Here is a 12,818-nt window from a genome sequence, read left to right as displayed (position 1 = left end):
CTGCTGATATATTTTGACATCGTTATTTTAAGTTTTTTTTTAAATTTTTTTCTTTTCGAACTTCAACAAGTGACATTAATAGTTAATTCTGATCCATTTCTGAGGCCAAAGAAATTACCACCTCTAATAAGAAACCCTGAATTTCACACTTTTTTAAAACACCCTATAAATGTAGTTCCACCATTTTAACTATAGACATGAATTGCCTATTTTTTAATTAAACTGTCTATTTCTTTTTAAAGATAAATTCAAAAAATACTTTTAAATTACTTTTGTATCTAAATGAAAAATTATATTTTCTGGTGAATACTATTCTTAAATTATTTGAAACGATTAGGCTTTATCAAATTTCCGTTAAAACAATACATTCAATTTTATTAATAGAACTTTAAATGTATTACTTCAAAGTCATTGACCACATCCTTTTTACGTTATTAATAATTTTAATAATCATGGTTTTGATATAATACTAATTCATTTATTTTTGTAATAGTAAACAGATATTTACTGATTAAAAATTTCAATAAAACCTCGAATGATATAAATATTTAAAGATTACTGGCTCATTTATTTTAAAACAATTCGTTTTTAAATTATTTAGTAAAATAAAACTGCGACAAAATGTATGTATTGGTTTTGACATTAATCGTAATATTATCTTTATCTAACGCCCATTTAACTTGGTACGAAGTATTTCCTGGGGAACATTATTGGAGAAATTTTAAAGTAAGTGTAATCTAATTTGTTTTTTAATTTTATTATATAGAGTCTTCCAGGCTGAATAATTGAAAAGGAGGAGGCCAATTAGAATGAGTAACTGTATAAGTGATTATCGAAATTGATAATGGGTAAAAAGTTATTTAAGATAATTTCTTAAAATCAAACGTTTATAAACAATTATTAGCAATGCTAAGATCTTATATTTCATATATTTATCTATCATTGGCCAAAACGGTGCTGCAAAAACTTTCTACCTAGGATATATTAGATATTTCATAACAAAAAAACACGCAAGCACCTGGTAAATTGTTACACTTTATTTATAAACATTAATTTCTACTCAGGAATAATAATTTTCCTTAGAAATTTAAAAGAAAATACGATTCGAGTGATAACTTTTTTAAATTTTTTTTAAATAAAATTAAATTATAAGTTTAAAAATTTTAATTTTGAATCATCAACTTTAATAATAAGTAAAGCAAAAAGGGTAGTGGATAAAAAAATTATTTTTTGTGAGTTACTAGATAAAAGTAGTCTCAAAGATAAGAAAAAAAAATCTGATAAAAAGAAAATAATTTGTAATTTTTTATTTGTAAAAATGCCCATGTTTAAATTCTTCTAAAAATACTGAAACTATTCGTTACCGCAAATATTCTAAAAGCTAAGCAGTGTGGCATAAATTTTGAAATTAAATTACCCCCGTTTCACACAAGAAAAAGTCAAACGGTAACAGATCAGAACATCTGGTAGGCCATTGTCCAACCAAAAATTATATTATTGGATTTAAGACTGCAGAGGTACTCCGTCTTTGTGGAAAATTTGATCATTTGACCGGTAACATTTATCTGCTTTAATGAAATTATCCTGCTTATTAGTAGTTTTCAATAGTTTTAGATGAATTTCACCTGCTAAATTTTAAGTCAAAAATATGACCCACTAAACCGGATCATGTACGTTTACGTACAGGGTCTTTCCCCATATATTGACCCCTCCTACAGGGGTAATGCGAAAAGTTAAAAAAAAAAGGTAATACAAAACTTTTGGGGTTTTACTTTAAATTTTTGAATCCGATGTCGAAATTTTTTTTTCGTTTAGAAACGTCAAATTTTGACAGATGATCAGTTTTTTCTTATGGAACACCCTGTATATGACTTCATAGTTAAAAAGAGCCGAATTTTCTGTTTTCAAATATATATAGTTTAACTATGTTTTATTAAACCGTTTCGGAAATATCGGGCTCCAAACTTTAAAAAAATAATATATTGAAGATCTTGGTAACCGCTGCATTTTTATTGTTTGACATTTATTAAAAAATAAATCATTCAGATGACATTGTCATTTCTTGTTAGTTGACCCATAAATGTTAAAAAATGCCGTACAGTGATGAAGAAAAATGTGACATCGTCCGTATATTTTATAAAAATAACAATAACGCAAATGCCGCCAGAGAGGAATATCGTCGAACCTTTCCTTTACGTGCCATTCCGGCAAAAAATACGTTTAAAAATATAGAACGAGCATTTTGCATCAGGAAAATTCTACGAAGAAAACGTCGGACAGTTCTTGTCGATCCAGAAGAAGAATTACATATTTTGCTATATTTCGAAGGTAGATAAGTTGTTACTAATTTTTGAATACATTTAGATCTACGCTATCATGTTCGGGCCTTTGTCTCCCTTAAATTGCCCATCAAAAATGTTGAATTTCTTTTTAGAACACCCAAATCATTCCATAGAAGATGCCAGAATTTACTTTGATCGATCGGCCATAAAAATTCATTCAACTTTAAAAAAGTGTAAATATTTTGCTTATCGAATATTAACTGTTCAAACTTTAAGTGTAGAGCAAAGAAATAAATGCGTGGAATTTTGTCAAGAGATGCTAGTGCTAAAAGAAGAAGATAATTACGTTTTTAAAAAAATTTTGTGGACCGACGAGTGCACCTTTAAAAAAAATGAAAAAATGTTCGCTTTTGGTCATGAACAAACCCCCAAATAACAAAGGAAATTAAGTTTCAAGGGCGGCAATCTCTACATGTATGGTGTGGAATTTTAAATGACCAGGTCATAGGACCTATTTTTTATAACGGCAACTTGACGGCAGAGAGATACCTAGAGATGCCTATTTATCAAATTGAAGCTAAACTTAAAGATCTACCCATAAGGCAATACGAGCAAATAGTTTGGCATTAAGATGGTGCCCCACCACATATTGTGTTACCTGTTTTGAGATTTTTAAATGAAAGATATAACCTGTGGATTGGACGAACTGGATAAATTCGTTGGCCACCAAACAGTCCAGACCTGATACCTCTTGATTCATTTCTGTGGGGTTACCTGCAAAATAAAGTTTACGAACAGAGAACTGAAAATGTCGAGGAGCTCCGCAAAAAAATTATTACCGTAATAGATGATATCAATCAAAATCATAGACAATTTATAAGGAATACAATACACAAAATTGAGCAGGATTATATAAACTGTATTGATAATGATGGTGGTCATATAGAGCAGTTATAGTTATAATTACGTATAAATTAAAGTTTAGCAATTGTTAAAAAAATGTATCCTTGTCAATAAAAAGATGCTAAATATCACCTTAGTAATAATAAATCTTCTGTTTTTATTGTTTCTACTCAATTCATTTATCTTAAAAAAAACGCCAAACAATAACAATGCAGCGCTTACCAAGATCTTCAATATATTTTTTTTTTTTAAGTTTGGAGCCCGATATTTCCAAAACGGTTTAATAAAACATAGTTAAACTATATATATTTGAAATCAGAAAATTCGGCTCTTTTTAACTATGAAGTCATATACAGGGTGTTCCATAAGAAAAAACTGATGTATCAAAATTTGACGTTTCTAAACGAAAAAAAAAATTTGGACATCGGATTTAAAAATTTAAAGTAAAACCCCAAAAGTTTTGTATTAAATTTTTTTTTTAACTTTTCGCATTATCCCTGAAGGGGAGGGGGTCAATATACGGGGAAAGACCCTGTACATATACATCTTTAAACCAGAATCAGAGAAATTATATATAAAACTACAATAGCAGAATTATTAATCTAAATACTAATGAAAACTCTATTGTACAAAAAACATTTTAATTAAAATTGGTTAAAGATGTTGATCATTAATACATATTAACAAAAAATTACCATTGATAATAAAACAGAACATATAACTTTAAAAAGGCAAAACTTCGGTAACTTTGTTATCTGTTGAGCATAGACTTAACATGACTCAAACTTAGAGACATTATCCACGTTAGTTTTCATCAAATATAAAAATTAAAAAACGTATAACACAAAAAATACGGCAAGATTGATGATTTCAATGACTTCAAATTAAATGTGAAAAAAGTGTCTCATACGCGTTTTCTCTATAATAGTATTGTAAATAACCACAACAAATTTTAAAATTTTGCTAAAAGTGCAGTCAAGATTTTAAGAAGATAGAAGCTATAAAAACAAACTACTTTTCATATGTGCTCTTAAGATTGGAGTATGCTTCGGTAGTTTCAAGCTATAATGTTCACATTTATAATTTAGAGGAGGTTCAAAGGAGATTCTTTAAATATTTATGCTATATGTGTATTAAATATCCACCTCAGAGCTCTCTATATGAAGATTTACTTAAAGAAATCACTCTCAACTTTCAGACCTCATTTAAGTCACTGTCAAAATTAAAAATTGTAGTTTAGTAATAGGTGTCATACTCTTTTTTAACTTTTTACCCCAAAAGTCAACCTACTAAAATTTTCACCTATTTATGATATCTGCTTTATTAACAATAGTGAGGCTAATGTTATTTATTATAAGATAACATTAACAAACCTGATAATTGCTCGTACAGACTTGATCTTTATAATTATGGTAACAAACTAAAGGTAAATAAATAAAGGATTATTTCGTTCTCCCAAATTTAAACATTAACGAGTGAAAACATTTTTGTGCAGGTATTTTGATTCTAAATAACCTCCGATGCATATTTGAGTTCAATTGCCAAATTTTAAAAGATTTGTAATGATCTTTCATACTTTTAGGAGCAACATAACAAACGCTATGATTCAATTGAAGAAGAGAACTACCGATTTTTAGTATTTAAAAAGAATTTGCAAATTGTATCGGATCATAATGAATTATACAAAAAAGGTTTGGTGACGTACCATATGAAAATAAATAAGTTCGGTGACCTCACAGATGAAGAGTTTCTAAACAACATTCTCTTGTAAGTATTTTATTTTCTATTAAGGATTTGTAAGTAATTAGTTTATAGGGTGATTGACAATTGAACCTCCTTAAATATTGACTAATATTTAAGGAGGCTCAATCATGCAATTTGAATAATATGAACAACGGATCTTAAATATTAGATAATTGCTTTTTGCGTTTTGATACCAACTTGTCAGTCAAAGAATGTTAGAAAGAACTGAAGTAAAAATAAATACATGAAATAAATATAATATTTTTAAATGTCAGTTAATTTATTATAAAAAATGAGAAATATCAGTTTCGGCTTTTCCACCTTTAAAAAGTGCTCAAACTCAAAGAAACCTCTTATATTATCTCATAACTCTTCTATAGTATTAAATGAACATAATAATTTTCAATTAGGAAGGAATTAGAAACACATTTCAATTAAGAATAGGCCAAAGGAGTCTAAGAATTAAAATTGCTCCATGATATGACATAGTTTAAAGATTTATAGCAAAATACAGCATTGAAGTTGCTAATGTGTTTGTTGTTCAAAAATTGTGAATTAAAAAAATGTCCTTCTAGGGTAAAATTAAACCTTATACAGAAAATGTCAAACAATCTTTAAAAACAAAATTAAAGCAGACTTTAGGTCGCAAAAAGAAGTATTATGAAAGAGATATACAAACCAATACGAAAGAGAATTATTATATAAAGGTATAGTATAAGAACCAAAAAACAATTTAACAATTGACAAATTTACCAAACATTATAAAAATTATATTACATTTAGTAATCATAAATTGTTATCTAACACGAGGTCTGAAAACAAAAGAGCATATTTATATTTATTTGATTTATTTTTAAAGCTTTTAAATCAATATCAATATATATATATTAATTCAATACCTGTTTTAATTAACTTTCTATGTGCGTTCAAAATTGTTTGATTATTTCGTGTGACTTCTATGTGAAAACCATTTTTAATAATGGTCCAAAGGCTCTGAAATGCTTTCATCCAGGGATACTATAAGTGAATTTAAAGAATTATTTATAAAAATAGAAATATAGGGGATATTATATATATATTGTGATTTTTTAGAAAATATATATATATTTTCTAAAAAATCACAAACACAAGCAAATAACCAATTTATATAATCAGCTTTAGTATCTCGGGTTTGAGAGAAAAAAATCAGATTTACACTAAAAAGACCTAACACTTAAAAAATACAGCCTTAACCCGAGTCAAAATAATAGATTTATCAGCATATTTAATCAGGAACCAGATATAAGGTATCAGCAAGTATCATCCTTGTTATTCAAAGAAAACTTTTTAAAACTGCTATTTCAGTAAACCATTTTATAGTACTACTTTATTTTCTTATAACCCTTTTTTTCACAAGTTAAGATATAATACGTATCAAAAGATACAATTGATAAAGTAAGTGAATTTTTAGAAGAAGTTATTAAATAACTTACCAGTGTTAAAGCAACATAAGACATCGAATCATAAAAACTATCTATCTTAAAATAATGCATAGATATGAGTGTTTTCTAATTTTCAGACCAGATATTCAACACGAACATACTTTACGTTTTAACGAGCAAAATAAATTTCTTCCTCATGATGAAGGAGACTCAAGATTACCAGAAAATGTTGACTGGAGGGTCAAAAAAGCGGTAACTAAAGTAAAAGATCAAAAGAACTGTGCGGCCTGTTACGCTTTTTCATCGGTAAGTCTAATGGCTTAAAAAAAATTGGTATTTTATGGAAACTTAACTTTTACTTTGAGCAATTTTCTGAAAATTGTCTCTATATTTTAGTATTTCTTATTATTTTAGTTACTGAAGATATTCTTAAATTTTTTATTCAGCGTAAAGAAAGCAAATAAAAACAGTAACCGTAAAACACGTACCGATATAAAAATGGTATTGTAAGAAAATGCAAGCAACTTAGAAAAAAATAACAAAATACTCATTATTTTATTCGAATGAAAGCTCTTAGTTAGTTCTAGCATCTACAGCTATAAATTTATCGTTACTCCAAAAATATGTTACTTGACTTCAAATTAAAGTCTTCGTCGTAACTATGTTTAGATTCACTACTATTAGTTTTTACGGAACTAGAATTTTTAATAATTTGGCGTTCTATAACTACTGTTAGTAAAAGTTAATCAGAAAACGGTTATATCATATAACAATTTTAACTATAATACTAAATATCATGCATTTTTAAAAAAGAAACACAAGGTGTGTTTTTTTTTCTAAATACCTTGTAGACACAATAGAAAATATAAAAGATTTGTAGTTTTTTTAACTTATTTTTTTAGTAATCTTTAGTTGATTATTGTTATTAATCGGTAAAGCATGGCTTGCTTTAAAAAAATCTAAATTTCACTTTTATGTACCTTTTCGCTTATATGGCAGAACCTGTACTTAAAAAAAAAATGAAGACGAGAGATACATAAGTTATGAATAGAAGAGATGATAGAGAAAATTAATAAATATCTTTACCAAAGAATAAACATTTATTTACATATTAGATTTATTATAACTTTGAAGTACAGCAACAAAAATTGTTCAAATTATTAACCAGGCCCTTCCTGATATTGATTTTTTATTTTTTCTGATTTACTTAGGGCGTAGTTTTGGTCTAAAAATTATTTCGTAAAGTAAAAGAAAAAGAATATGCGGTCCTGATAGTAATTTAATTAGTTTTTGTTTTACTAATACCTAAATTGGGATGTTTAGTAGATACTTTCTTTTCAGTAGTATTCTAAGTATGAACTATTTGGTGTTTAAAACGTTTCTGGTTATACATATTTCAGTACAGTTTTGTAAACTAATACTCGTTATGATTCTGAATTTCTTAAAATAAGTTTTATTTGTCGGTATATTTTTTATGTGTATAGATGTTACTGGGTTCTGTTCTTATAATTTGACAGTTTGACAGGCTGAATTATGGTATTTCAGTAGCAATTAACTTATTATGGTTAAGGTAACAATATATAACACAGCAAAATATAAGAATATTTTAATGAGAGTCAAAATTACTTTAAAATTACGTTTTATTAAAAAAACATATTAACATATAAACAGTCAGAATATCAATCCAACTTTGAATTGAAAAATTTGAAAAAAAGAAGCTATATTTTTGGTTAAGTAGTATTGAGAAAGTTTTATACAGAGGTAGAATATCAATTACAACTGAAATTAGTACCGCAGTTTTACAAGGATTAATATTGGGATCTTTACATTATGGGCTATACGTCTTTCAGTTTCGTACTATTTTTAGTCCTCTCCTCACCACTTTTGCTGCGATTACGCGTATTATCGACTTTCTTTTAAAGCGATAAATTATCCAAAAATCTCATCCATTATTCTTTAAGAGACCAACATACAAAATTGACGAAAAACAAAAAAAAGCACAAAGTCACGGTCTCACAACATGTAATTAAACGGGCTACACGTGTTTCGCTCTAGTTAGATGATTATTATTATTAGAATTATAATAGCGATTAATTATTATTAGAATTAGGACTTGGAAAATATGTTAGATATGTATAGCAAGCACTGTTTGAAGCCTAATACAACAAAGTCTGATATTATAGTATTTGGTTCAAGGAATACCAGATGGAGCTTGAGGAAACCTATGGGGATCAGATTCACAGCCCATTGCATTTTACAAAAAAAATTAGGAAATTAGATCTAGTAATGAATTAATAGTTGCGATTTACTGAGCTGGATTTGACAGCATAGCAAGTCTTTATCTAGAAGAGAAAGTCTGCATTATTAACGAATTATGATCTAAGTTAAACTAATAAAAATAGAATATAGAGGTTTTAAAACTCATAATATACATTAATTTTTGGAATAAGAAAGGAGAAGTGTATCAGTTGGTTTGCATCAAATTTTTCTTTAAAATTTCAAAATTAAAAATTCTGTCTTAATTTCTTTATTTCTAAGCTTTTTTATAACTCTTGTTATTTTATTTATTACTTTAAGCATTTTTATTTTTCTTACCAAATTGTAAGCCTATGAAATAAACTGCAAAAAATCATTAAGTGATAATTAGCTTAGAGGTTACTTTTAAAATTCTCATTTCAAGTATTTTATTGTGATAAGTATTTTGCACTTTTATTTGCGTTATTATTCGGTCTGTATATTTCATTTTCTACATTATTTTATAACTAAGACATTTATATTATAACTAATTTTAATACCGTTAAACTAAAATAAGTATTACAAATTAGGTGGAGGATTAATAAAATTTATCTATACCTAAGTAAAGAAATTCCTCCAAATTTCTTCTCTTTCTCTTTCTAGTATTTTTTTGTAAACAATTGAAAACAAACTCAGTTCCTGTCACTAATTCAAAAATGTCTACACAGTTGATGATATGGCAGATCTGTAGAGTCTGTCTTGCATATTTTGAGATATACTATAACAGTCTGATTGTCTGAAAATTTTTCTTGAACGTTTTAGACATTACTCCTTTATGCAAGATAATTAATGGTACTGTAGTGGCTTTTGATAGGTGTTGCATGTTTTTCATTTCTACTGTCAACTTTTCAATATTTAACATATCTTAATTTAATTAAACGATAAGAAAAAAATTACATATAAACTTTTTAGGTAGCAGCTTTAGAATCACAACACTTTCTTAAAACAGGCCACCTAATTACTCTAAGCGAACAACAAATTATCGACTGTACATTCCGAAAAAGGGGATTCTATAATAGAGGCTGTAATGGTGGCAATATCAATAATACTTATAAGTACATAATATCAAATGGCGGAATAGACAATGACCATTATTATCCATACATCCATGCGAGACATAATAGATGCCTTTATCTACCAAAAGCAGTTGGAGCTACTATGCAGCACTTTGAAAAAACGAGACAATTTAACGAAACTGACCTTAAAGCAGCCGTTGCCAAGATTGGCCCTGTAAGTGTAATGATAGATGCCGCAGGTATCAGGTTTTATTCAGGGGGATTATTTAATAATCCTAAATGTGGTAAAAAGCCTAATCATTCGTTATTAGTAGTTGGGTATGGAACGTATAGTAAATATGATTATTGGCTGTTAAAAAATTCTTGGGGACTGGATTGGGGTGAGGATGGCTACATTTTGATGAGCAGAAATAAAGGGAACCAATGTGGAATTGCTTCTGAAGCCTATTATCCATTAGTAACTAATACCAATAACTGAACAAATGTAATGTTTCTATTCGGACCTTGATATAGTTATGTAGAATTAATAAAGCTCTGTAAAGCTAATACAAATATATGTATATATATATATATATTACCTTTTGTAATAAAATCAACTATCAAATTTAATAGCATTTCCTTTAATGTTCTCTATCTATTTAATCATGTTTGTGTAAAAAAAATAATTTTGAAGATAGTATAATTTAATTAATATAGTAATGATTGTTTATTTAGGTTGTCAATATTTTTACATTAAATTCCCTTTTTTGTATGTTTTTATATTATGAAGGGAATTATTTAAAATGTATGTAAATTTCTTAAGTATTTTTGTTATTAATAATTATTACGAGTGTCTCTAGTCAATTATTAGATTTCCTTATTATTTCTTCTTTATATATTAGGTAATAAATTTCATATATATTATTGTGCTTAAAAATATCTTCTAAGAGACCAAAAAATAAAACATTTTAAAAAAAGATTTTTAATTTATTTTTATTTTCTCAAAAATACATTTTTTTTAATACTATTAATAAATTACTTATTTCCTATTAGCTGCGTCAATAGAAACCGTATCATCATCAAAAGTGCTTCCAGGAGCTGGTCCGTTTAGGATGGGTGACTGTTGAGGAGGTTGAGGTTGAGGCTGAGGTTGAAGTTGAGGTTGCTCTGGTCTTTGAATGGTCTGATCTGCTGGTTCTATTGCTGGAGAACCACCTGTATTTTTTTTGAATTAATGAATTTACATTGTTAAAATATAGAAAATAGTAATAATTGTCAGCGCCTTTCTTTTATAAGATATATAAAAAAAGCTGTATAATTTTTACCAATTATTATATAAAGCAGTATTATAAGTAAACGATTTACATGAAAAAACTCTTAGCACTTAGATTGTTAAATAAGCAGTGGCCTTGAACTTGTTATTGAACTATTATTTACAGAAAATTATATGTTATCACATAGTCAGTTATTTTGGAGACATGTTAGTAATATAAGAAAATCAAGAATAATGTTTAAATATATATATTTGTAAACGCCGAAACTAGTGCTTAAGGAAGGTATACAGTTAATTAATATGTCATGTATCTTTCTAGTGTATATTCTGAGAATTTTACATTTTTTAATTATTTATTTAACTATTTTATTATTAATTTTATTATTTATTTATGAGTTTAAGGGAATTTTTGACATACAGTTTAAGACTCTAGGAACCGATGGCATACCCAGTTTGCTACTTTCTTAATATGCCAATTAGATAGATCTATGCCAATTATCACCCATTAATTATTGGCCACCCAAATTACAAGTTTGTGAGATTTATTCTTACTTTGGAATTTCTCCAATTAAGAAGTAATGAATCAGACATTTGCTTTGTTTTTAAATCGACACCTGGTAAATTTATTGTAGTTCAATTGATAAACATAATAATTTTGCAACATTACCACACTACTTAAGCACTATAAAAATAAGTTATATGTTGTTATATTATATATTACCTTGCTGAATTCCTAAGCCACCACCAAACACAGGATATTGTCCCGCCGCTACCGGATATTGTACCACAGGATTTTGCGCAATCAAACTAGGATACTGTGCAAAAATCTGTTGATGTGCAAACAATGGAGAAGAGTATTGATGAGCAGGAGCAAAAATCTGCTGTGAGTACACGGCTGCCGGTAAAATGGAATCATGGCTGTAGGTTACTGCAGAGGGGACTTTGCGGTAGGTCACTGTAGCAGCTGGGACATGGCTGTAAGTAAGAGGAGCAGCAGCACTGTAAGAGAGAGCTACTGGAGCTATTGGTTGGTTGTAAGTGGTAATGGTTTGTCCAGGATGACTGATGGTAGTGGATTGTTTGATAAGAGTCGTGGAGGCAGGGGTTAGGCCTGCATTGGTGTAGGTAGAAAAGGCCAAGGTGGCTAATACTAGAAAGATCTATAAACAGAAAAATGAGAAATATGTTACTCTTAAGAAAGTTCTACTTAAGGATCAGTTGAGCAAAAATAAATAATGTGCTGGTAATTGTTTTATTAGTAAAGATATATAACAAAATTATTTACTGTAGAACTGTAAGTATATACTTGTAAGAAAAATATAATATTAAATATAGTTGAAAAATATTAATTAACACTATTTGCTCAAAAATGTGTTTTGCTATATAAATAAAAAAAACATTTAAGCAGCAAATCTTATGCTTTATACAATGAAAATATAGGAAAATAAGCAACAAAGTTACGAAGAGCAACCTACCTGCTTCATTTTGTTATTCAACTTGTGCACTTTGAAAAAATTACAAAATGCGTGTGTCCTTTTACAAAAATTACTTTTATACTTGTGGGTTGTATTGGCATTTCGCCCTACCACGTCCCGTCTTGAAAAATACATGATTTTATTTGGTGACTATATATAGGACGTTCATAATATGTTTAAGTTGGCTCTTAATAAGATTTCATATAAATCTTTCAAGTTTAATTTTCAATTACATTTCATCTAACTACATTATATAAACTATAATTTTTCTCTTTTCTTTTTTCTAATAAGACATTTTTTAAATATTTTAGATTTGGTAGAAAATAACATCTTAGATAAATATTATATATAAGTAATTTTGTGTTTACCAAAATTTATTGAAATTTATTTTAGATATTAAGTTTAAATGCAATTTTTGTCTCGGCATGTAT

At 27.8% G+C, this 12,818-nt stretch overlaps 2 protein-coding genes across 2 annotated transcripts; one reads left to right on the top strand and one right to left on the bottom strand.

Moving 5' to 3' along the window:
• Window positions 1–565: 565 nt before the first annotated feature.
• On the top strand, window positions 566–10,483 carry LOC126739328 (uncharacterized). The gene is made up of 4 exons (XM_050444962.1): window positions 566–726; window positions 4,768–4,952; window positions 6,487–6,655; window positions 9,557–10,483. The coding sequence occupies exons 1-4, from the start codon at window positions 622–624 to the stop codon at window positions 10,136–10,138; spliced, it is 1,041 nt and encodes a 346-aa protein (XP_050300919.1). The 5' UTR covers window positions 566–621; the 3' UTR covers window positions 10,139–10,483.
• A 133-nt stretch (window positions 10,484–10,616) lies between these two features.
• LOC126739592 (uncharacterized) lies at window positions 10,617–12,480 on the bottom strand. The gene is made up of 3 exons (XM_050445348.1): window positions 12,388–12,480; window positions 11,634–12,072; window positions 10,617–10,854 (listed from the first exon to the last, which is right to left on the bottom strand). The coding sequence occupies exons 1-3, from the start codon at window positions 12,394–12,396 to the stop codon at window positions 10,679–10,681; spliced, it is 624 nt and encodes a 207-aa protein (XP_050301305.1). The 5' UTR covers window positions 12,397–12,480; the 3' UTR covers window positions 10,617–10,678.
• Between the last annotated feature and the right edge of the window lie 338 nt (window positions 12,481–12,818).

This window comes from Anthonomus grandis, chromosome 8 (assembly GCF_022605725.1).
Source record: "Anthonomus grandis grandis chromosome 8, icAntGran1.3, whole genome shotgun sequence".
In the NCBI taxonomy this organism is placed as follows: domain Eukaryota; kingdom Metazoa; phylum Arthropoda; class Insecta; order Coleoptera; family Curculionidae; genus Anthonomus; species Anthonomus grandis.
This window is presented reverse-complemented; position numbering and strand designations above follow the sequence as displayed.

Bases quoted from the DNA above. Each gene is read 5' to 3' on its own strand.
- LOC126739592 (XM_050445348.1), bottom strand. The intron at 10,855-11,633 runs GTAATATATAAT...AAAAAAATACAG, and splicing joins TGGCTTAGGAATTCAGCAAG to GTGGTTCTCCAGCAATAGAA.
- LOC126739328 (XM_050444962.1), top strand. From the start codon at position 622: ATGTATGTATTGGTTTTGACATTAATCGTAATATTATCTTTATCTAAC. The intron at 727-4,767 runs GTAAGTGTAATC...TCATACTTTTAG, and splicing joins ATTATTGGAGAAATTTTAAA to GAGCAACATAACAAACGCTA. The intron at 4,953-6,486 runs GTAAGTATTTTA...TCTAATTTTCAG, and splicing joins TTTCTAAACAACATTCTCTT to ACCAGATATTCAACACGAAC.